This window comes from Belonocnema kinseyi, chromosome 4 (genome assembly GCF_010883055.1).
Source record: "Belonocnema kinseyi isolate 2016_QV_RU_SX_M_011 chromosome 4, B_treatae_v1, whole genome shotgun sequence".
NCBI classification, from domain to species: domain Eukaryota; kingdom Metazoa; phylum Arthropoda; class Insecta; order Hymenoptera; family Cynipidae; genus Belonocnema; species Belonocnema kinseyi.
Window position 1 is genome coordinate 86458628 of NC_046660.1, and position 26892 is coordinate 86485519.

The 26892-nt window shown below is 29.8% G+C and overlaps 1 protein-coding gene across 2 annotated transcripts in view; it reads left to right on the forward strand.

Moving 5' to 3' along the window:
* The window catches only part of LOC117171969 (multiple inositol polyphosphate phosphatase 1), a 27663-nt gene extending 3809 nt beyond the window's left edge, over nucleotides 1-23854 (forward strand). Inside the window, exons 2-10 of one of the 2 annotated variants that reach the window (XM_033359666.1) lie at nucleotides 5168-5338; nucleotides 6440-6571; nucleotides 7454-7647; nucleotides 9260-9379; nucleotides 9779-9926; nucleotides 19331-19541; nucleotides 21408-21617; nucleotides 21700-21893; nucleotides 23560-23854. In XM_033359666.1, coding sequence (XP_033215557.1) covers nucleotides 5185-5338; nucleotides 6440-6571; nucleotides 7454-7647; nucleotides 9260-9379; nucleotides 9779-9926; nucleotides 19331-19541; nucleotides 21408-21617; nucleotides 21700-21893; nucleotides 23560-23576 — 1380 coding nt within the window. In that variant the 5' untranslated portion in view covers nucleotides 5168-5184 and the 3' untranslated portion in view covers nucleotides 23577-23854. Of the gene's footprint in view, nucleotides 1-5167; nucleotides 5339-6439; nucleotides 6572-7453; nucleotides 7648-9259; nucleotides 9380-9778; nucleotides 9927-19330; nucleotides 19542-21407; nucleotides 21618-21699; nucleotides 22635-23559 lie in introns of those variants that run through there. The other variant, XM_033359665.1, reaches the window with a different exon arrangement.
* Nucleotides 23855-26892: the final 3038 nt, after the last annotated feature.

Consider the following 26892-nt stretch of genomic DNA (forward strand, 5'->3'; position numbering starts at 1 on the left):
AAATGTCTTAAGAATCTTAGGAAAGTTATATTTATATAAATTAAAAAACCAACTGGCAATACTTATTATTTCCTTATTCTCAGATCTCAGAATATAATTTTCGCTTGAATTTAAGTGTTTAAAATCACAAAAAATAAATAATAATTTTAAATTTGTATTTTGTACTAAAAATGATTTTTTCCTTCTAATTAAAACACTACACGAGCGCGCAGCTCGCGATTTATATGCCATATTTTAATTAATAAGCATTCATTTTAATTTTAATTCTACTAAATTAACAGCGTGCAATAATTCCATAATTCATATTGCACAACACTAATGACTAAATTAAGTTTTTTCTCATTTTATGAATAATCTAATTTTTATCATTTTATCTACAATGGTTGCAGTTAAGCTTCACAAACTACCCATGTGTTGCTCATTTATCTAAAAATACTAGGTATCAGGAAATCTCAATTAATTTTTTGTACAAATAAACCTGTTATTTTGACAATGAAGGAAAAATAAATTTCTAAGAATGTCAGTTTTATATAATGCTTTTTTCTACTTACAATTGTGATGTTACAAGGTTATCAGAATTCAAGGATTGTTACATACACGCGGAAATCCCATAAATTATTGAATTCCATGTCCCATCTTTTCCTGGTGATAAACATTTGTGTTTAAATTTATTATTTAATTTGGTATGAATTAAAATGATAATTCTAATGTGTCTTCCTAAATTTTGCGGATTTAAACGTTCACACAGAGAAAATATTGTTTGCAAAATTTGATATTATAATATTTATTTTTACAAGAGTTTGATAGCAATCTATGATCTAGTCGAGAAAATATTAATTACCACAGCGATTCGAAAAAACACTTTCTGCATATTAATTATTATTGATATGCTTTAAACTTGAAAATTTACATTTAGAGCTGGAAAAACTAATATTTTCGATAGCAAATTGAAGATAGGAAAAAGTGATACTCAAGAAATAAATAATAAAGCCGTAGTTGCAAAATTAGGTTAGAAAAACTACCATTCTCAATAGGAAGCTACAATGCCAGGAAAAACACTTGAATATAGAGCTTTGCGAAAAATCCCATATAAAATAGGAAGTTCACTGCCGAATGACGTCATATGGGTCGGAGTTCGGTAGGATGATCAAATTCCTAAATCTCGGAATTCGTTTTGCCACAGGAAAAAGTAAAAACTCTCTGTTCTGCTGCCTGGAGCCCCATGTCCGATTCCCACCAGTGCTGCTTTTTTCTAATACGATTTTGTCCGTTTTTTCCCATTTTTTATAACAATAATTAGAAATATGTAGAATGAACATAGGAAGTAATGTCTTTCCTACTGCGTTTTGTAAGCTTTACAGTCTTTTCTAGGGATTATAGAATCTTTCTTTTGGTATAATATATAGAAAAAACACAGTTTTATATTTACAATAGTAATTCTTGAAATTGTGACGCTATATCCTGGCTTACTATTGTCCTAATGTAAAAAAATATATTTTAATATCTAATTTTAGAACCGAAAGTTTCTCCGTGTAGAACTTCAAGCACATATGTATGTATATATCTGAAGAATGAATTAATGAAAGAGCTCCTTGTTAAACAAAGCGTTATTGACTTTCTATCACAAATCATTTGTCATTAACTTCACGCTTGATTTACTGTTAGCAGAGTTAATAATAGCATTTTACGTAATACGTTAACAAGAACATCTTTAGTCCAGAAAGTTATTTCTTGAAAGATATAGTATTTAAAAAATGTTCAGTTGTAGAAGCTCCATCAAATAAATGAAATGCAAATTGAGCAAATATTTTAATTCTTCTATAACCTTGAACATTTACAATCTTTGCCATCAAAAAATATTACAAATGTGGATTAAAATTTTTTTGAATTGAAGAGTAGCACATTAAAACGAATCAACTCACACTTGTTCGACTTTCAGGTGACAGAAAACATTCAATAAAATGTAATTTTTAGTTTCATTAAAAACTGAGACTTTGATGCATAAATCATTAGTTGCTCTATAAAGGTGAAAAGAGTTTAATTAAAAAAATTCAACTAGTTCCGAGTAAGTGAACGGCATAGCTTCACTTTTGAGACTGGAACTGGCGTTTTTACTATTTTGAACGGCAATTAAGAATTGATTTCTTCATTTAACTAAAAACTAAGAATGCTATTTCTAGATTATGAGTTGATGAATGGAGGGGTAAACATTTATTTAAAAAATGAACCGCTTCTGAGAAAACGGAGGGCTAATTTTTTGAGAAGATTAGCGTTTAAAGTCATTTTTTAAAAGAACCTAGTGTGCGAGCCTGAAACTCCATACACTTCTAATATCACAAACCCTTGCGCTTTGGAATTAGTATATTACAAAAAAAAATTTCCTTCGACCATCTTTAGCGATAACAGGTTTTTGATGTTCGCGCGTACGCCTGGAGCGTGTGGAGCAGTGTGAGCGACCGCGTGCAATGCAAAAACTTGTTGCACCTGATATTTTTTTCAATACAATCGCCATTACCTTTGACCTTAAAGCTTAACTATAAGTCACATTAGAAGACTCTTGAACGTCAAGTGAGCCCGCTACATTGTTTTTTCAAAAATATACAAAAACGCGTTTTTTTTTGTGGAAAAATCGAAAAAAACGCATTATAAAAAGATTCCTTAATGAGAGTGTGTATTTGAATTATTTGGGATTTTCTACCTCATAACCTCATTTTCGACCAAATGTGAATTAATTCGTTTTTTGAGCTATTTTTAAATCATGAAATATTTATATTTTAATTTGTTAAATTATTTGAAAATTTTCTATTTATGTAAAACGTTTCCATTTAAAAAACCAAATCCCCTTCCTTCTCCCTTTCTTCACCCTCTTGTAAAAATTTCTTTCGTATTTTAAATTTTTATTATTATCAAATCACAATTAAAAACATTTGTAAATAATATTCGCCAACGTTTCGGTACTCATGAAATATTATTTCAAAATGTTTTTTTTTATTGTGATTTGACAGTAATAAAAATAATAAAGATGATGGAAAATAAAAAAAGGAAGGTTGCGGAATTGGTTCTCCTTCTCATTTTTCTTTTCTCTTTTTTATTTTAGTCTAAAAATTTGTTTCTTTTTTAGATTTTTTAAAATTACAATAGGAACATTTTACGGTGGCTGCCAAAATTTGGTCGTTGAATTTTTGGTTTTATTTTCAGTAATTATATATACATTATTCATTTGTATTATGTATTCTTTAGTTAAATGTACTAATAGCATAGGTCCATCGACTCTTTTGGATCTAGGGAATTTCTTTTAATAATAAAAAATTCCGTACAATGATTATGTCAAAAGCAGAAGATAATAATTTGTATTTAAAGAAATCAACAATTCTATTAATGAGTTCAATGATCCGCCACGACGACATAGCGATAAAGTTTAAGTACTTTTGAATGATTTTATGCAAAGATATAAGTCACTTACTTTTAGGAAAGTGTGGTCAATTATTATGTTTGCGCTGCATTCATGATAACAGTGATTGGCCACCTATTTATCGATATACGGGTAGATTTTTAAGGTCGTAAAATACTGATCTAATGTTTCTATATTCCCCAAATTGGCAAGATTACGATATCTGTACCGACAAAGTTGTAATGCGGGATCGAGAAATACGAATCTGAAACTTTTAAATCGATATATCGAATAGTTTTCGAGATATTGATTTTTACATACTTTTTGACATAATTTTTTTAATGTTTAGGACCATGGATAATTTATTACTAGTGAAGGGATTTTAAAAATAGGGGAAAACCTTGGAAAGGGAGAAGGTTGTACCTTGGTAGGGTGGGGGGGGGGGGGCGCCGAGGTCATTCTTCCCCAGAAATGAGGTAAAAAACGGGGGACTGGAAAGGGGAGTGGTTGTCGCTGAAGTCACTCTTCCCCAGAGAAGGGATGTAAAAAACGGGATGAGTGGAAAGGGTGGTGTGAGTGAGGGTTGTCGCTGAAGTCACTTTAACCCCGCGAAGAGATATAAAAATTAGGGAACTCTGGAAATGGAGAAGGGTGTGGCTAGGGGTTGGATGTCACCTATGTAAATTTACTCTTAGAAATAATTTTAACATAAAAAAATCGATATTTCGAAAACCATTCGAGTTGTCAGTTTACAATTTTCATATTCGTGTTTCTCGAAAAAAAATTGATAGAAATCCGCATAACTCTATGTCGCCACGAATATCTTAATCCCCCTTCCCAACCGAATTCTATACTTATTTTCCATCGCCGGTTTTACCTCTACAGCTTGATCAAATAAACGCTTGTCTAACCCGCTGTGGTATTTTATTATCTCTGCTTCATCCTATACTATTTATTAGTAATTTAATTTGTGAGTATTTTTTAATATAAGAATATTTTAATGAATTGGCCAATAACAAGGGGGGGGGGGGCATTTCACTTATTACCCTTGATGGAAATCTATATGTAAAAGTCTCAATTTATACTTCAATAATATTTAAATTTTTTTGTTTGGTTCAATATTGTTCATTTAGAAAATTTGATTTTTCTTTAGTCAAATGTACTACTGATGTAAGTCAATTAATTAACTTTGTTTTAAAGATATTGTTTGACATACTAATAAGAAAGTCAAATTGTGAGTGTTTAAGCAGTTATTCAAAGAAAACAACAAACTAATTTTTTAATATTTAAATAAAAAAATTACATTTCAGTATACAATACTAAATTTTAACAACAAGTTGTAAGGTTTCAGTTTTAAAACTTTTTTGATTACAAAAGAACGAAGAAAATGATAAATTTAATATTTTTAAAAATCCTTTTGTCTCGCACGCCAAATGTTTCAAACTTCATACGGCTGAATTTTGAATAAACTAATTTGAAATGCTGAAACTTTAACAGTTGATTTTGCTTTCAAAAATAAAATTCCTTAATTTTTCAAGACTTCTATTTCAAAATTGATTAATTTCAAAGTCTTTGATTTTAAAAATGTTCTATTTGAATTTTTATATTCGTATAACTGTAGAATAAAAAGAAATTTCTTGCTTGTATTTAAAAAAAGTACAAAAGTGATAAGGTATTTGTGGCATTGAATTAAAACAATAGAAACTGTTAGTTTCACCTCTCAAGAGAATTGACGAAACGTTTCACGGTTCTTTAGAGATTTATGTGCTTTTTCAGAGTGAACAATCAACATCATGTACGCAATAACAGTTTTTCTGGCATTTTTGGCATACCATGTTACTGCTCGCGAGTCGGATTACTGCCTCGCTAACGACAATGAGCCATATCTCTACTTTGGCACGAAATCTGCCTACAATTTTATGCACGGAAACCTCAAACCTGAACTCAGTAAGTAACTTCTTAACTTTTTTACTCAATTAGTTAAGTTATTTAAATCTTTGAACCCAAAAATATTAAGGTTCAACAAAAATTAAATTTTCAACCTGATAGTGGAATTTTTTATGAAATAGATGAAGTTTAAACTAAGAAGATGAATGCTGTAACAAACAAGACAGTTGAGTTGGGTTGTCAACAAAAACAGATTAATTCAAGACAGTCTAGAAGATATTTAGGACTTTTAGAAAATTCAAACAAAAATATTTCATACATTATTTTTAATAAATCTTTTAAAGTTTTAAAATATTTTCAATATGAATGAATCGTTTAAAAACTTTTAAACCTTCGAAATTTTGGAAATCTTTTGAAATGTTTAAAAATCTTTTTGAATATTCTCCAAAAATTAATTTTTCAAAATGAAAAATCAGTTTAAATGTTCCCATAGGAATCTCAAGAAAATTGGTTTATCATCTTGAAGTCTTTCAAAATCATTAAAAAAATTCAAAATTTCATTTCCAAACTTTCAAAAATCTACATTTTATTACACATTTTGTAAAATTGAAAATTTTTTGTACAAAATTGCATACATTTTTTTGTTGAATTTTTAGAAAATCATTTGAAACGTTTTTAAATCTTTTCATTTTTCTTTTAAAATTATTGTTTTAAAATAAGAAACTATTTGAAATTCTTGTAGGAATCGTAAAAACATTTGTTTACTCTCTTTAAACCTTTCAGAAATTTTAAAATCCTTATATTTTCTGAAATCTCAAAAATGTACACTTTGTTTAAAATTTCTTGAAATAATCTTAAGTTTTAAATTAGTTTTGAATCTTTTAGAAACTTCAAAGATTTTCAAATACGTAATTCAGTTTTCCCACAATTTTTTAGAATCCTGCAAAATAACAAAAATTGCATTAAAATCATCTGGATTCATCTATGGGAATTTTGTCAATTCTTCAAAAGTTAAAATTAATCTTTTAAAACGCAGTGACATCACTAATCAGGTTTCAGATAATAAAATTAATGCAAGAACTCGTCACTACAAACTTTTAAGTAAAATATTATGGTTATTGCAATATTATAAACTTATAATTTTACGTGAATGATTTTCAGCATGTAAACCTATTCAAATTTTCGTTATATCGAGGCATGGAACACGATATCCTGGATCAAAGGTGATTCCAAAAATGAAGACGTTATTAAATCTTCGGCAACAAATTGTGTTCAATCATGAAGAACGGAAAAGTAAGTTCTTTTTATTTTCGTATTTACTGTCTAAAAACAATTCAAATTATTATGTGTCAAAACAGCTGACATTAAATTTAGTAAAATTTGTCTTATGAGAAACATTTATTTTATTTTAAGCATTTCACTGAATTTAAGACTCAATTCTGAAATTCTGATAATAAGGTCTTAAATTTAAACTAATGTTACTTAAAATCCAGATAACGATCAATTTAATCCAAACTAATTATAGCGTTCATAGAGTATTTCGTTTGCTGTATCAGTGTAAGAAAAATCTCACTGAATTTTAATGCACGTGTATTCACATGGTTGAATATTTTGAAAGAAAATTACGTAACAAAGGCGAGGTCCAAAACATTTTGTTAGGAATTGTCACCTGGTGGAGGGGAGGGGTGAAAAATTGGGAAAAAATGTGTTACGTAATTTAATGATGGCCCTTACCAGCACCTGAAACTTAAGTTACACTTTTAGAGTGTTCGAATTTCTAAAGAATTTTCTAAGAGTGTGCTGAATTTTCTTCTACTGTTTTTTTAGCACGTGAGTGACATAATAAGCATTGGTAATCAACCAGCTTTATGTTTTTCCAGCATGCATTGAGCGTTAAAAGCAAAGTACTGGCAATGAGTAGGTCAATACTCTGTGGAGATTATAATGTAGGTGCATATCGCGAGAAACTAATTGACTTACGTCATTTTACAACTTAGGTGAAATTCTAAGAATATTTTCTGAAAAGGAATTTTAAACTTCCTTTAACACATCCTACATTAATAACAATAGACTGGAAAAATGTACTCGTATTTTATAGTCGAAGAAATGCATTCCTTTGACTTTGATTCAGAAATAATTATGAATACTTGTGAATATGATTACTATTTTTTTCAGTGGGTCATTTGTGTGAGGAAGATTTGCAGAATTTTAAATTTTGGCAGTTGGACGAACATGTAAGGGAAGATATGGCAGATTTCTTATCACCTCAAGGAGAGGCAGATTTAAAGGAATTAGCACTTCGATTGAGAGAAGGATTTCCAAGTCTTCTTAAGCCAAATGACACCAGTAGGATGAATTCAAATTATTTGGTATGATTAATCATAAGTAATAGATAATAATGGTAAGAAATTTTGTGTACATTTTTGTTATAAATTTTCAATAAATTATTTGCAAAATATCCACGGTTCTTCCACAAAAAAAAATAATTTGAAGTACAAGGCTGGGCAAAAGTTTCCGCACACCTTATTTTTAATGTCTGAATAAGTTCCCTTAATTTTAATTATGCCAGAGGTAAAAAATTGTATCTTTAAGGGGTTGATTGCTCTCGAAATTCTGTATAAAATGAGCCCAGGGTGAATCTCATTTGTCTATTTTTAAAGTAGATATTACAAAAATAGTGTAAACTTCAATGCTTCTTTCAATTTGTAATAACTTTCGAAATACTCAACATTTTAAAATATTCTTGGGCTCATTTTAAAACTTTTTTTGGTGATATAACTTTACATTATGAGCATAAATCGTAAAAATTTTCTTATGGAATTGCAAGAAATTGAATTTTTAACAAAAAAGTTGGAAAAATTTTTTAAATATCTTATCTGTAGGCAAATCAGAATAAAAATTAAATAAATATATAGTTTGAGAAAATTTCATAAATCCTTATGATTATGTGTTTCATATATTTTACAAAAATATTTTTGTTATAAAAAAAAAAATTTCAAATTTCTCCAACTTTTCTGTTAGAGCTTCAAGTTCTTGTAAATCGATAAGAACATTTTTACGAATATACGCATAAATTGTTGTGATACGATGAAACAATAGCTTTAGAATGAGCACAAGAAATTGAAAAATGTTGATTATTTCGAAAGTTATTCAACATTTAAGAAAACATTGAAATTTACTTCTGTCTGGGCTCATTTTCTACATAATTTCGAGAGCAATCAACCCTTTTAAGAGCAATTTTTTAGCTCTGGCATAGTTATTATTAAGAGAACTTAATCAGCCATAAAAAAGGCGTGCGAAGCCTACCCCCGTACGTACACTAAAGTGCTTTAATTTTTATAATATTAACATTAGTTTTTTTTCTCCCAATAGCACAAGAGGAAGTAAAATTCGGCGCCCAATAAGTTAATTTTATAAAAAGATATTGCAAAAAAGTGTCAAATTTAGATCTTTTCAAAAAATTGTAATAGTCTATAATTAATTAAAAATGTTTTGAAGCGAAGTGTCTCGTCGTCACAAGATTCGGGACGACTAGTCCAATATTTTTCAAAAGCTTTTCTAGATATCCCAAATTTTTGGGATGTCTAAATACATCCCCTTTTCCAACAATAGTATGAAAGCAGTATCCTACTGAATGATTAAGATATTTCAAAAATGGTTTCCATGAATTCTGCCCTCAGGTTAATCTTGGTGCAGAAAAGTCGCAAATTTTTAGAAAACTATAAATACTTACAAAAATTTGTTAAAAATCATTAATTATCACATTTTAATAAATTTGACTAATATTTATAAGAATATTTCTTTTATTTTATTCTTTTTTAATTATGTGGTGTGTACAATCATTATTTAAAATTTTTCGAAAAAATATTATAGAAATTTATCTTTCAAAGGAGACTAGATTGAAAAAAATGACACGAACATATGATCATAAGAAGACAATTAATTAATAAATCTAATAATTATTTTTCTAATCATTTTTAGTTCGAATCCACTAAAACTCAAAGAACAGAAGCTAGTATGGAGGCATTTATCGAGGGATTATTCGGTTCTAAAAATGCAGTAACTCCGAAGACTGCACCGCAAAACGACACATTATTGCATGTAAGGAACCTCATGCTATTTTATAATAAAATGTAAAATAATAATATTAATGATGTTATTCTTCGCTTTTCCAAATTTGAAATTGATAACTGAAAAATTCTTGAATGCTGTAGATTAAATTTTTTTAAATGATGATTAATTTATATTATTTAGTTTAAATCTATCTAAAATATATCAAGTTGAATCTTCAAAACTGCAACATTTCAGTTATAAATTATTCAATTTTTAACGTTTTAATAAGAAATCTAACAATATTACAAATTTAATTTTGAAATGACTATAATATAAATGTTGTAGATTAAAAATTTTGTTATAATTCCAAAGAAACATATTTAAAATTGAAGAATTTTGAACATATGTCATCTTTTCAAATTTTTATTTCGTAACATTACATTCTAGGCAAATAAAAATTGTCCCACATGGGAAGAAGCCACAAACAATGAAGGATATTACACAGAAGTGAAGAAATTTAATGAGGGCCCGGAGATGCAGAATGTCCTTGTTAATGTTAGTCGTCGACTTGGTTTTACTGAAAATCTTACTTTGGGTAATTATTAAATATTACGTTATTACATTACATATACTAATCTCTAATTAATTCATTCTATCATCATGAAAATGTGTCAGTCTATTACTAAATAATTCATATACGTTAATATGCGTTAATATGACATCTTAGAAAATTGTCTTCAATTTCAAGTTGTTCGACTTGCATGGAAATTTTTACCGTTTATTTTCAAATTGAATTTTAAAAATCGTTATAAAATTTGAAAATTCATTATTTTTACGATTTACTTTCAAGATTCTAATTTAACACTGCTTTAATATTTTAACGTAATTTGAACGTGTTTAGTTTTTCAAATAATGAAATGTTAAAGTTTCACAATAGTTATGATTCTTCAATTTTGAACGGTTAAGAGACTAATTTTTGTGGACAGAAATCACATTTTTTTAGTAAGAAGATCTATACAATCACTTTGAATGTCCCTTGAAGATTCGTCAGAAAGAACGTTGGATCAAAACCTCTATGTAGGTTAAGCCGAAACTGAATGAAACGGTACCGCAAACACAATGGGACAACACAATCAGTTTAATTGTGTTTCGTGAGGTTAGGTTAGGCTAGGTTAGATTTATTTCTAGGTTAGGTTGATCCCTGACAGTTGTCGACATGTTTTTGAAGTGAAAATTTGCATCACTGGCATTATTTTGAAATTTATTTTCCTCAGTACATGATTTTTATTATTTTTTGAGGTTATGGTTCAACCATGACGTGATGGGTGATTTTTGATACCGAATTTGAATTCAGCGCCCCAAAATCCATAGGAATACGTGTGTCTTGTTACCAGATCCGCACACTTTTTTTATGTGGCTGTGTTATTATTGTATATATATGTTTCGATTATTAAGTGATTGTTTACATATATTATTTGCCTCAAGAAGAAAGTATCTGATCTTGAATGTTGATCTTCAGATGTTATAAATTGAGCTTCAGTATCATAGCGCGATATGACATTCCTAAGGAAGTAGATGGAAACCCCTGTTCCATCGTTAATGTGATTTCCTACGGTACAAAATTTTTTCTTAATTAAAATTTCTTTTATTGGTTTAATTTTCAGTGGAGGCGTTTTTGTTGTAGTGTCATCGGTTACAATTTGAAAGTTTTGCAGGGCATTTGAGATTTTACGTAATTAATTTAATTCAAAAGATTTCTTCGAGTTGTTAAATCAATAACTTTAAGAACCCTTATGTTTTTTGACTATCTGTTAAAAAAGAGGTTCTAGTTAGGAATTGGCCAATTAATCAGCTTGAAAAGTACATTGTGTATTAGCTATATTTATAATAATACAGAGTAGTAGTATACTAATAAACAGAAAATTAATAAATTATTATTTTATTATTACACCATTAAACCATTTCCCTTCCGGGGTAGGCGTGACTCACTCGGTGGGGAAAGGAGTAATGTGGGGAAGGGATAAAGAATTTTTAGATTGATCCAGAATTCTCGCGTTATTTATGTAAGTAACGTGTTCGTTCCGTAACATTGCTCCGACCCAGGTTGCTGATCAATCTCTCTAGCAATCACCCCAAGTGAAGATCCTCACAAAGTCGTTATGTAAGGTTCCCCACTTGGGTCCATTATTGGCCAAGGTCTTTTGTTTCAGGCGTCATTCACTCTACTGACACTCTTTTTATTAACTATTTGTCGCCATACTTTCCTGTCCTGCCATACTTTTTCAGCTTCTTTTATGTCCATGCATTTTTTCATGCAGACTCTCGTGTTTCTATGAATTCTTATGTCTCTTCTAACTTGGTTCTCATTCACACATTCTAACTACTCTTTCCGCGTTCTACCTCTGGGCACGCTACCATTTACTTTACCTTGATACACTTGTTTCGTTAGTCGTTCATTTGGCATTCTCTCAACATGCCCGAACTATCTTAACCGATTTCTTTCCCGTGTGTCTACTAGCGTCTCTTCTACACCACATTCTTTTAGAATTATCTCGTTACTTACTTTGTCCATCAGGGTTTTCTCGCATATTATGTGCATGAATCTCATGCCAATTGCGTTAATTTTACTCTTATCTTTTTCTTGATAAAACCATGTCTCGCTACCGTATAGTACAGTCGGTACAAATATAGAATCATGTATTGCCATTTTAGCTTTATTTGATATATTTTTACTTCTGATAAGGGGACCCGCTCTACCAATGACCTTCTTACCTTCGTTTATGCGTCTATCTAATTCCTCATCTATCTTCCCGTCCCTAGTAAATAAGCTACCAAGGTATACGAACTTATCAACTTGTTCAATTCTTTCATCATTTAATAAAATATTGCATAGTGTTTTCTCACTTTTTCCTTCGAACACAATAGTTTTTGTTTTATTTGCGTTAATTTTGAGACCCATGCTCTTCATGCTTGCTTCTAGTTTATTCAACATTTTTTGTAAGTCTTCGATTGACTCTGCCATAACAACCTTATCATCTGCGAACGCTAACCCACGTACCCTTACTGTTTTGAGATCCACATTCTCTTCGTCGAAAAGAGCCATTCTTAAACAATTGGCCATAAATAATATAAATAACCATGAAGACATAACGCATCCTTGCCTAATTCCTTGAATAATATCGAAACAGTCACTGAATTTCCCATTCAACCTTACACTCGCTTTGCTACCAGTATATATTGTTTTTATAGTTTGTAGGAGCCATCCATTGACTCCGTATTCTTTCAGTACTTCCCAAAGTTTACTTCTATCTATCTTGCCAAAAGCTTTTTCTAGGTCAACAAATGCACAGAAAACTTTTTTTCCCACACGGAGAAAAAGATATCGCGCAATGATATCGCAAAACCTCTATATTGCAAGAAAGACCAATATGATAACGTACAATCAGGTCCCGGATCTTTGTACGATATTATAATGCACCTATCACAGACAATAATGAAGTTGAATTTTGTTGCTGTCGTCTGCTACGGCGTCCTTAGCAGCAATGGGAAAAAGGCAGAGTATGAATCAGTTCCAGTTATAAATTGGGACACTAGATTTAAAACAATCACAGACAAAATTAAAATTTTGCTGCAGGTGAGACCTGCAACTGTTAATGATTAAACATATTTCGGCGGAAGTTTCACTGAGGTTAGGAAAATAATTCTGAACTCGTCGACTGCGTCGCGCTGAAGTGAGCAAATTTCAGTAAAACATGTAGAATCTACGACAGAAAACACAAAAAAATATGTACTTACTGATATATTTCCACCGAAATAAACCACTTTATTGTAGACGAATTAGAACTTACTTAATACAATTTATCAAAAGCGTAAAATGTAACTGACGGATGGGAATCCCCATTTCTTACGTTATAGATTGCATAATTATGCGGTATATAATGTAAAAACTTGCAATATACAATATCACGATTTTGCGCTATTGTAATGCGATAATTACGATATATAGCGCAGGAATTACGATATATATTGTAATTTGTGCAATATAGTTTTCTCAGTGTACTCTCAAACTTTTTTCTGTAATTTGCCTTAAGCTAAATATTTTATCCGTTTATAATCTTTCTGGCATAAACCCACTTTGTACTTCCCAAATATTTGCTTCTGCTATTTTCATTTGCCCTGCGAATAAGTATTTTTGAGTATATTTTACATGCGGTACTTTATAAGCTAATCCCTCTTTGATTATTGCAGTCGCTTTTATCTCTCTTTCTCTTGTATATTGGTACGATAATCGCTTTTCTCCAATCGTCTGGGACGTCTCCCATCTCATACATAAATTTATCAATTTGTACAGTCTATGTGGTATGTACTCGCCACCGTGTTTAAACATTTCAGCGTTAATACCGTCTACCCCGGCAGTCTTACCGTTTTTTAAGTTCTTAATTATATCCCTTAACTGAGTGACACAGACTTTCTCAACTGAGTTTTCTATCGCATCGTGTTCAACATCGCAGTTGTGGTGTCCTATAGCTTCATCTCCTAATTGTCTCCTAAAATAGTCTCTGAAAAAGTGGGACGATGGTCGTGGGGGCTAAAGCGTAGGCTTTGGACCCACTCCTTCGGCTTGCGGGTTCGATTCCCGCCTCGCACTCTGGAAGAGTCTCGGTGGCCCATGCGGTGAACACTAGCCTAGCAAGGGGAGTTGTTCATCTCCGGAGAGTCGTGGGACCGGTACCTCTAGAGAAAAAAGGTTTTTCTCTAAGTACTTAAGGCTGTTGCTCTTGGTGGTTCGGAACCCACCTCAAACTGTAGGTCCCCCTTCCACCACCAAGTAAGTGCGTGGAGGGTGTGTAAAGGAATAGAGAAGGAGTAAGAAAAATGTAAACCCTTAGGGGACACATTAGAAGCTTCCATTCCAAAAATATTTTCTGAAAGCCTATAGTATTCCGTCTGCATAATGTACCATTTCCCCCTACTATTTCTCAAGTTGACAAATTCTTTACTTTTGTCTCCTTTCATTTTTTTATAAAGCAGTTTCTTGCCTTCTTCAAAGTCATTTTGTATATTCATCTCTTCTTCTGCTCTAATTGTATATTTACGTTCCTTAACTAATCGTTTGAGTTTCCTGTTTTTGTGCCTAAAATCAATTCTACGTCTATTTCTTTCCTCATTGCTAAGACCTGCAATGTTCAAAGTTCTCAGGTACGCTTCTCTCTTTGCTTTTTGGGCAGCCTGAATTTCATCATTCTATCACGCATCACCAGACATTCTTCCTACAACTACGGTACCACACACTTCGATCGTACATCTAACAATGATATCCGGTAACTTTGTCCAGGCGCCCTCTATATCTTTGTTTTTATACGATCCTTTCATGTTGTCCTATCTATGCTTTCGATTATTTCGGTTCTGAATTTTTATCGCGTTTGTTTTGTTTTCTTGGTTCTCTTTTTTCTCCATCCCCGACCTAAGTTAATTTTTGATACGATCAGAAGGTATCAGAAGGTAATGATCAGTATTGCATTCAGGACTCCTCATGACCCTTGTATCTTTAACTAACTCATTTAGCCTTTCATCCGCAACAACAAAGTTAATTATACTGCGGCTATTTCCTTTAGACCAGATGCACATGTGGATCATTGTATGCATAAACCAAGTATTTGTAATAAACAGACCTCTTTCTAAGCATAGACTAAGTAATTTATTTCCGTTATAGTTTGTTCTTGGATCCCTAAAATTACCTACTATCGGCGAGAAAACTATAAGCATCTGCTTTTGAAGCTTAACAACTCAGTCAAAAAAAATGCTAGCGCAACAAAAGAACAGTCATTTAAAAGCTGAAAGTGTTCTACGTTAATGAGCTTGAAGACGTTTGTGTACAAAAAATTGTTGTGCTTAGCAAACTGAAAAATGTAAAAAAAGAGAGGATTTTTGTGTACATTTAAGAACAGTCAAGTTTAGAGCATTATTTCTTATACAAGGAGCGATGGAAAAAATTTGAAAAAATTTGAAAAAATTCATGAGTACGAGGAAAACTGATGTGAACCAATTGTAGTTGAGAAATTTAAAAAATAATAAAGATTTTAGCTTAAAAGTACAAAAATGTGCAACTATATTATCTTTAGTTCTAATACAGATAATAAAGCGATTCAAACTGCAAACTATAATGGATAGGCTCTGTATTTATTTTCAATCACCCGGAAGGATGTAGTCTTCTTATTTGTGAAAATTGTGATATTTTTAGACATTTTTTTGTTGAAAAACAAGTGACAGAAAGCAGGGGGGGGGCGGTTTTTTTATGCCGACCGCTGGTCCCTTTCTTCGACCCGTTGCAAGGTGAAATCCAAGCATTCAGAACTAAGGGTCGAAGAATGGCACCAGCGGTCGGCAGTAAAACAAAAAAAGGGCTCCACCTGCTTTCTGTCACTTGTTTTACAACAACAAAAAAATGCTAAAAATATTACGATTTTCACAAATAAGAAGACTACATCCTTCCAGGTGATTGAAAATAAATACAGAGCCTATCCATTATAGTTTGCAGTTTGAATCGCTTTATTATCTGTATTAGAACTAAAGATAATATAGATGCACATTTTTTTACTTTTAAGCTAAAATCTTTATTATTTTTTTAATTTCTTAACTACAATTGGTTCACATCAGTTTTCCTCGTACTCATTAAGTTTTTCAAATTTTTTCCATCGCTCCTTGTATAAGAAATAATGCTCTAAACTTGACTGTTTTTAAATGTACCCAAAAATCCTCTCTTTTTTTACATTTTTCAGTTTGCTAAGCACAACAATTTTTTTACACAAACGTCTTCAAGCTCATTAACGTAGAACACTTTCAACTTTTAAATAACTGTTTTATGTAACTTTCTGTATCCTGATTTTGGATGCTCACCCATCCGTTCCATGTCTTCTAGTAGAATTATTCTTTCCACATGTGCGCAAATATTTATTGTGTCATTTAAAGTGTCCCAGAAGGCGTTTTTTACTTCTCTGGGATCACTATAAACTGGCGCGTAGATAAATAGTCTTCTGATTCCTACTTTCATTCTAGCCCACAGCAGTCTGGGAGACACGAAACCATGGTCTCTGAGATGCTGCTGTTTCGCATCCCTTTTTCTTTTTTTTCAGGCACACATAAAATTTCTAGTTTCCTCAGGTTCATAACCCCCTAGCATTCCAAACACCCACTCTCCATTCGTCGCCTGAAACATGACCTTTAGATTTTCCGTGTGCATGCCTTTGTCAATTAAAGTTCCAGTCCTTTCTGAGGCTATTTTGTAGTTTGTATTATTCATTTTTTAGATTATACGCCCAACTATCACCTTTATGCAATAAGTTTATTTTCTTAGTTAATAAGGGAGGGTTGGGAGAGGGGGGGGGGGGAGGCAGAACTGGAACCGAGAGAGACGTCTTGGGTTTGTGTTTTTATGCTGAGAAGGTCACCAGCCTTCAGCAGCGTTGTAATATATGGGCCTAAATCTTTGAATTTATAACAAAAAGATAGTTCCCCCCCCCCTTCGTTCAAAATCTCAGCGTTATTTGTAGTTTGTAGGTTTAAAATTTCTTTTTTATCGTAAAATAATAATAAATTGATATGAATTATTCATCTTTAAGTACATTTCCGGATTTCCTAGTAAATGCATAACGAAACACAATTTTAAGAAAGTACAAATGTTCAAAATTTTTAATTTTCTGTTTGGATTTTTCCCCAAACCCGAGATACATGACCGGCTTCTTTTAGAGTTATTACGAAACTGCACTATTCTATGTCTACTCTATTCATGTCATAACACATGGTATAGATTTGTGAACAAGGATCTAAGCTGGAAGCCAAGTAGATTGGATCCCTAGATCTTGTTAACTGTGTAGGTATATTAAATCGAATAATTTGTCAACAAATCTATTAATATTATCCTAAAGATACATACAAGAATTTATATCAGAGACAGGATATAGGATAACTTAAGATCATCTGCATAAAAAGATCGATAGCAATTGAGATAAGCTGAAAGATCATTCATATAGATTATGAATAGAAGTGTCCATGGTTAGGTACTAGCGGTACTCAAGAAGTAGGGATCAATTCTGCAGAATAGTGTCCACAATGATGAACAAATGTGTGGCTGTAGTATATAGTCGAATGATATTATGCTGATTGAACAATATCACTCGATAAGCCTCCCGAGATATCAAATTGTGAATACATCATTCAAATATTTTATAGGAGTAGAAAAACCCGATATGGGTCTACAGTTAAGAATAAGAGACTTGTCACCCTTCTTCCAAACTGTGTTTGCGACAGAAGGGAAATAACCAATTTAAATGGAAAAATTACACCAAATTTTTAGAAGAGGAAATAGAAATAAAGAAAAATTTTTATTAAGAGATGATGGAATCCGATCAGAATCGGCTGATACTTCATTAGGGATCTTATTTATGGCATTCCGAATTTGCCTCGATGTTATATAGGTACTATTTGATCCTTTAAGTTGTACGGTATTAATATGACCAAGCAATAATAGTCTTTATATAGGCACACATTATTTGTGTTGGTTATTCTAACCAGGTTCTGAGAGAACAGATGGACTGTAAACTGAGTGAATGTGTGATCAACATAGGGCTTTTGGACTACCTAGTGCTGATGAATGAGCTTCTTCTGTCAACTCTGATCTTTGTTCCTTTGTAGCATAATGTCTTATCACATTCCAAAGTATGATTTTTGTAGGTGGTTCGGAAAAATGTATGAAATGTTAGTTTAATTTCTTCCTATGGTCTATGATTGATTTGCGAAGTCCTAGCGACACTAATTGACCATAGATTTAGTTTCTTCGATAATTCTAACCAAAGTGTCTGATAACTTTTGTTTCGTATCTTCTTTGATTGGGAGGGCTAAATAATATAAATAACTTCAATTTTTCACTTATTTCCGCATTACATAATTATATTTTCACATAGTTATAGTTGATCATGGTATTGAATTATATTTTTCCTTGTTAAAATTCCTTTTGTAGATTACGATTTTCGTTGGTTTCTGAGGGTGGAGGATTAGCTTAATTTTCAACAATTTGCGAATTACCTTCAGTTTCGATTTGAGTATAATTACTAATTATTTGTATTTATTTCAATATCACTTTGCTACCTCATAGGTATCAAATAAATTTTCTTCCTCATAGTGGGAGGTTTTTTTCTAACAAGAGGAAAAAATTGAGACTTTCAATATTTGTTAAGCTTATGTTTCTGTCTTACCGACAAACTTATTTTCAGAAAGTGAGAAACGATCAGTAGTAAATCAGAAGTAAACGATTTGAAATAAAGAATTAAAAATTTGTTTTGTTTGAAATCAAAATAGATGAAAATGAAAATATTTCAAATTGATACCTCAGTATTTTAATTATATCTTTATTTTTGAATAATTAAAATTTAAGAGGTCCAAATTTTGATGTTGATCGATAAACTTTCCATTTTTACCTTTCATAAGTTTTAATTTTGCAAAAATGTTAATATTTCTATATTTTAAAGAATTTTAATTTACTTAAAATATTTGAAATTTCCATTTTAAAATGTGAAAATGAAGGTGATTTTATTTTGGTTAAAAAAAAGTGCTGATCCATTTACATGTGAAGTTATGATTTTCTAATGTAATAACAATTAAAAATTCTAGAATTTTCTAAACTTTGATTTTTAAGCATTCAATTTATCTTTCAATTTCAAATTGTTAAACTATAATCACTTAGAACTGAAAATGATTTAAAGTGGAATGTTTTAACATTTTAATTATTTAATTTTAAACAGTTTTAATTATAAATAATACCATTTGAATATTCAAATATATAAAAATACATAGAAATGCATATAGAAATAAGAAATCATTAATTAATTTTAGTCGACAGTCATTATATATATTTTTTGTTTAATAACATCTATTTATACTGATAAATGAGTGAATTTGATTGATTATTCATTCAAGTTAATGTTCAATAATTAATTGTTACAGATACCGTGAATATTATGTATGACATGTGCAGATTTGAAAAAGCTTGGAGAATAGAGAAAGTTTCGACATGGTGTGCTGCATTTAGCAAAAATGAACTTCGAACTCTTGAGTATAGAGAAGATCTCAATTACTATTATTATACTGGACCTGGTCGAGATATAAATGCAAAACTTGGATGTCCTCCAATGAAAAACATGTTCGAACACTTCCGGTAAACATTTATGAATAATTAAATAATGTTTAGTTAGTTAGATTCAGCAGAGTGGCTCAGGCCAGGGAATAGGGTTGTTTCCAAAGTCAGATATAATTTTTCCAATAAATGGATAATATAGTATATAAAATTCTAATTATAAAAACGCCCATAAAATATTTTATGTGAAATCCACGTGACACCAATTTGAATAAGTGTTTTACCGCCTTCAATTTTTAATAATATATTTCTGCTGAACGACACAATAGAAAAGAAAATTATAACGCACCTTCGATTCAGATTAAAATGATGTATTACTAAATTATTTTATCTCAAATCGCGAACAACCCTATTCCAAAAGTCAAGGAAAGTCTGGAAATGTCAAGGACAACATAGTTGAAGATAATTTGAAGAAATTATCTTTTTTGGTTGAAAGCTCATCAACTTAATTTAAAGTAAAACTACTGCGTTACAAATTTATTTTAGTTTGAAACCCTTTTTTTTGTTTAAAATTTTACGATCAGGTTCAATTTTTTTAACTACATTTTTTTAAGGCATATTTTACTATTTCATGCTTGGTTAAAAATGAATCTTCTTTAGTTGAAGATTGATTTCTTTGCTTGAAAATTTAGTTATTAGGTTAACAATTTCTTTGAAAAATCAAATATTTGATTGAAAATTAATTTTCTTGGTTAAAGATTCACTTCTTTGATTAAAAATTGAACTATTCTATTTTTGGTTGAAAATGTATCTTTTTAGTTAAAATTCATGTATTTTGTTAAAAACTGCTTTTTTTAATATAAAATTAATTTTTTGGTTGAAGATTCATGATTTTGGTCAAAATGAAAATTTAACTATTGCATTTTTTGTGCAAATTTATTTTTTGTGATATAATGTTAATCTTCATGGTTGGAAATTCATCTGTTTGGTTGAACATTAAACTATATCGTTGAAAATTTATTTTTTACTAAAAATGTAACTATCCTAGTTTTGGTTAAAAATGTACATCTATGTTCGTTATTAATGTATTTTGTTACAAATTTGGCTTTTTTGCATAAAATGATCTTTTCGGTCAAAAATTAAACTATTTAGTTAAAAATACATTTTTTGGCTGAAGATTCATTAATTTAGTCAAAATTCACTTCTGTACTGAAGAGAAAAAAAGTTGAATACTAGTCTTCTGTGGGTTGAAAATGTAATTATTTTAATAGAAAATTCATATTTTTTGTTGAAAATACAACTTTTTCGTTCAAAAATTTTGTTGGCTTGGAAATTTAACATTTTGAATAAGATTTTATTCTTTGTTGACTGAAAAATCTTTCTTAATTAAGATTCTACTCTTTTGTTGAAAATTCCTCTTTTTGGTTTGAATATGAGTCTTTTTTGGTTAACGATTCAATTAAGTTGTTGAAAATTAATATTTTTTGGTTTAATTCAACTGCTTTTCATTGAAAATAAAATTTTTTTGTTGGAAATATCAACTGTTGCATTTTTCATTGAGAATTCATTTTTTAAACAAATACATATTTTCTTGGTAGTTCTTTTTTTCTGGGGTGAAAACTAATTTTTTTAACTGAAAATTCAATTCTTCAATTTTTGGTTCAAAATTAATCTTTTTGATTTGAAAACTCAATTATTCAGTTGTTAATTCATGTATTTTATGTATGTCTTACGTAATTTATTGATGAACCCATGAATAATTGTGGAAAATCCTGTATGATTGGTGTCACTAAAAGTGTTGTTCTTGTAGCTAAAAAAAAATTTATATCGGTCATGGAAATCAAAAATTGGCCAGGAAAAAGTCAGGGAATTTCGAAATGTGGATTTTGTAGCAATCCCGTTTATATATAAACTTGAAAAAAAATAATACTTGTAATTTATTTTCAGAAAACTGGAAGGTGATAACTATTCCGAAGAGCCAAAAGGTATTTTTTACTTCAGTCACACGGTGACTCTACAAACACTGGCCACATTATTAGGAATTTATGATAATCACGAGAAATTATTGGCCTCAAATTTTAAATATATGGCCAAACGTCAATGGAGAACTACGTTTGTTGGTCCATTCGCTACTAACTTTATTGCAGTATTTTACAAGTAAGTTAATTTTTTTTTAATCTTAGAACAAAATAGCTATTTTTATTTTTATATAACTAATCCCATTTTACGATATCTCCAGATGCAATGACACTAGATCTTCAAATATACATAATAAAGTATTGCTTCACTGGGCTGAGCGAATTGTGCAATATGAAGGTTGTAACGTAGGTTTATGCGATTGGGAATTTTTAAAACAAAAACTTGGAAAGAAAGCTGACGAATGTAACATGGATTTCTGTTATAATAGTGGGCCTTCGATAAAATCCAATTTCAGTATGTTAAATTTATTGTTCTCATTTTTTGCTCTAGTCAGTACTTTTAATCAAAGCTTTTATATTTAAAAGCAGATGATTTTTATTTAGCCAAGAGTTACACAGTAAATTCCAGTTGATCAATTTGATCCCGAAATGTGGTACAAATTACATGCAATACTTTTATACCAATTTCTGACTTTTTATTTGACCAGAAAATTGTGCATTAGAATGATCCGATTCTCAAGATCAATTGTCTGTCATAAATTTTTATGAGCAGAAGCTGTCGAGTATCAGTTGTTATGCCACATTCAAGTCATGGCACTTTTTGAAGGTATACAAAAAATTTTTGGAGCTATGGAGATTTATAGCCCAATGTAGAAAAATTTGAATTTTCCTTCCACTCTGAAATTCTAAATACTCTAAAAATATTTCTGGTTGGAACTAGAAAATTGTGAATATTCTAGAAGAGGCAGTCGGAAATAGGTTAATATATTCTATAGAAATACTTTTAGAAACAGAAAAATTAATTTCCAGGGATGTTTTTCTTTAAATTTAAAATTAATTTTTTAACTGAAAATGTAACTATGCTAGTTTACGATCCATCGCTTTAGTTTAAAATCCATCTCTTTAGAGATAATTCTTTTTCGTTGAAAACTTTCATTTTATAATATGAAAGTTGAATAATCGTTAAGAGTTCAACTATTTTGTTAAAATTTCGTCTTTTTATTAATATGATTTAGTTTTAACATAAATTCTGTTTTAGTGAAAATTGCAAAGTTTGGTTAAAAATCTATATATTTTAGTGAAAATTTAACTACTTGATTAAAAATGTATCTTTGTTAGTTAAAAAATCAGCTATTCGATTGAAAATTTATATTTTCCAGTTGACAATTCATCTATTTCGTAAAATATTCAACTACTTGGTTGAATGTTGAAATTAAAAAAAATTCATTTTGTTGGTTGAAAATTGGAATATTTTGTAGAATAATTGTTTTTTTGTTTGTTTTAATCTTAACTGTTTGAGAGAAAATTAAACTATTCAACTTTTCTAACAAAATTCTGTTCAACTTAAAAATGTATCTATTTGTTTCAAATTTTATCTTTTGTATTTGAAAACTCAACTATTTGGTTGAAAATTCATGTATTTCGTTGAAATACTACTTGGTTCAAGTTTGATCTTTTTTGGTTGGAAATTTAACTATTTGGTGAAAAATTCAGATGTTTTTTTAGAAGTCGTCTTTTTTTTGGAAGAAAATGTACCTTCTGGTTAAAAATTTATCTTCTTAGTTGAATTGAAAATTAAATTCCTCTTTTATAAATTCATTGTTTTCTTTTAATTTTGATTTTAAATTTTGATTTGAAGTTGATAATCAGAATGATATGCATTGGTTTAATATGCTGGGGTTTACTGTGTGACAAAAGTCCCTTCTTCAGATTTGTGATACAGCGAGAAAACGAAACTTTTAAGCGTGCTTTAAATATTAATTTACATATTGCAACTCTGCAATTTGTGTGCACTAGTTTGTTTAATACTCTGACTAAGAGGAAAACCTGCTTGACTCTGTAGAAATAATGTGTACATACTTGTTTAAAGTTTAAAGCCAATCGTGTTTTCAACAAAAAAAAGTTTACTTTTTTATATGCAATATTGCATTTAAGCTTTCTTTTTTGCATTTATTTTATAGGCGACAATCAATTATGAGAGACAACATTGGATATTACTGTTATGTATTTAGTTTAAGGAGTAAATGGTTATTAAATGACAGAAAAGAGAAGCCAGACAATTTTGTATGGAAGTGTGATACTTTTAAGGAAAAGAGTTAGGTGATTTTGTAAATCATATTTTGTATGTGTGTATAGAATTTTAAAGAACTGTTATAGAGCTAACTATATATAGACATTAAAACTTATTTTGTTGCATTTAAACGTATTTTAAAAACGCATGTTAACTGATATTTTAAAAGTATTAAATAAAAAGTGTGAACTTCTATTTATAAAGCGATAATTTATAGAATTTTCTACATATTTATTGTTCAGGTATGTGAAAAGTATTGCACTCATTGAAAATGTTAACTTCAAATTAATTTTTCTCTTGTTCATAATTGGAAAATTAGATATCTTCTATTTCAGGGTAGCTGAAAAATTTCATTTTTTAAATTCCCTGATTTTTCCGTTTTCCTTGATTTTGCCCTGGCCAATTCTTTATTTTCCCTGACCATTAATATTCAAAGACCAACATTTTAACCTTGTAATATTTTTAACACAAAACCTTTTATTAAAACTTCATATTTTCGGGTTGAAAACTTAACGGTTTCGCGTAGGAAATATGTTTTTGGCGAAGAAATTCTACATTTTGGATATTTTTTATTTCTATTTTAGTTAAGTTTTTAACTAATTGGCTAAACAAATTTTTAAATAAAAAATTAATTGTTTTAAATGAAAATTAAATTAATCCATTTTCAGTTCGAAATTAATTGTTAATCAAGAATTCATGCATTTTATGTATGTCTTACGAAACTGGTGGATGAACCCTTTTAAAATTCGGTATGACTGTTATCACTCAAATTTCTTACTTCAGGCACACGGCGAATTTTCAAAATTAATTTTATTTATTTAAATTATCTTAGTTGATAATAATAAAATTTCAACTCTTTTACATGATATTAATGTGAATGATAGTCAAGTCAACTTCGCCTACCCTTGACACAGAACGAACAGACTATCTTCCTATCTATTTACAAACTAATTAAAAAAATGTTTACCCAAATTGTTTAACTTTTTTAACCGAAGAAAATTCTTTACTTAGACTTGAGGGACCTCTCAGTCAGTTTTAATCAATTTTGACTAGTACTCAGCAATTTATTAATTTAATAATAATAATAACTTCATGATATAATTTAATAATAAGTATAACTTTTTATTATAATATCACTCTGTTCGACATAAATTACCACTAATTACTAAGTCTTTCTTGAAATACGTTAAAATCCCCTGAAATGTTTACAAATTCCTTGAAATTCATCTAAATAATTTCCAAATCTTTTAAAAATGAATGCATTTTTTAAAATTATTGGTAACTTTTTAAAATCCTATAAAATATTTTTAAAAACCTTAAGATCCGTGAAATTCTCTCCAAAATTGTTGAAGTCCCTTAAAACCTTCTGAAATGTTGAGAAATCTTCAAAATGCCGTAAATTTTTAATTGAATCTGAAGACATCGTTTCAAATCTTTGGATATTTTTTGGAATTGAAATTAAATTAAACTTATTCATTAAAGTTCTTCTTTTTATAATTAAAAAAGTGCGGGTCCTATACAAAAAAAACTATCTTCTTAATTAATATTGTATTGCACCTTGTATGCTTTTTTCAAAAACTTAATTTGTTTTCAATTATATTTTTATGATTTAACCAAAAAATACGCATTGTATCAAAGAATAATCAATAACAAATTGGTAGATCTTTTTTAGATAAACAGCTTTCTTTTTTCAATGTTTTTTCTACTTCCTTGAGTTTTTTGGAAATTGTTGATTCAAGTTGTTGACTTTAGGGTCCGGTGAATTGAAACTAATTAAATTGTTTCAAACGTTTCTGCAGACAATGGTGGCCCTCATCAGTAATTTTTATTAAATCTGTGAAAAGTACATAACGATGGGTTCTACGAATATCAGTCTATCATCTTTTTTCAAATAAGCTTTAGTCTATCTTTCCGCTACGGATAAGAATTAGGCTAACTTCATTTAGCTAAGTTTTTAGGGGGAATAAATAACCTTTTATATGTTGGAACATTTCCTACGAATTCACAACTCCAGAATTTTTTATTACTGTTTTTAATGTAATGTAAACTCCTATAACTTTAAAAACAAGACATTTTAAAAGATTTTGATTTCTTTTAACACTTCAACGTGTCCACTTAATTTAATAAAATATGACGTTAGCCTAATTCTTATCCGTAGAGAAAAGATAGATTAAAGCTTATTTGTAATAAGATGATAGAGGCTTTCTTAACGGTAGCGAAACAATAGCCTAATATTCGTAGAACCCATCGATAATATCTTTAAGGTAAGCAAATTTTAGAAATGGAAGCATTACTCTTTGATTAATATCTCAAATGTGATATTATAAAAATTACTTTATTTTTAATTGAATTAATAATTATTGATAAATCTTGATGTATTCTTAAAACCTTATTTTATTTTAACGAAGTGCAATTATTTATGGAAAAATAATATCAATGGGATAGAAATAGTTTTGTCGCCAATTTTTAAATTATTTTATTTTTAAAAAACAATGCAATTAAAAAAGATTTTACAACTTATGTTTTCAGTGACGTATATGTAATGAAATTTAAAAAAATATTTTTACATTTAATTTAATCTTTATTTTGTTTGTTTGTTATTTTTTAAAAAATATGTATGAAAGATAACTTCCCACCAAATTGTTCGCAGCATAAAAATAATGTTAAGTAATTAAATTGTTCGGTTATCATGAGGTATTACGTGTATGATATTGAATTTTTGTGAATTTGAAAATCCTACAGTAGTATCAATAATAAATATCAATTGTTAAGAAACATTGCATTTAAGGCCATGTGATGAGTATAACAGCTGATCAAGTCAGCCCTAAGATCAATATTTTTTCACTCATATTGAAAAATAAAAGATTAAATAACGCGGAAATGTTTTTCGGGAAATGTTAATAAATACTAAAGGATCGTTTGTGGCCTTGCAAAGAGTTGGAGGAAGGAAAAAGTTTATTTATGCAAATAATGATTATCGACGGACACATTTAGGTTTTACAGCAGAAGTTTGACTTTTAACATGGACATAGGAAACACGCGACTAGGCATGCCATCCTAACTTGGCGAGCGGGGTTGAATCCACGGGAGGGGGGTGAATTCCATAAGTGGGGAGAGCCGCCATCTTACGATGTGCCATTTGATTATGCGCACGAGCATTTTTGCTAACAAACTGTGCATGAAAATATAAACATGTTGGCGCTGCCATGTTTGTCGCGGGACA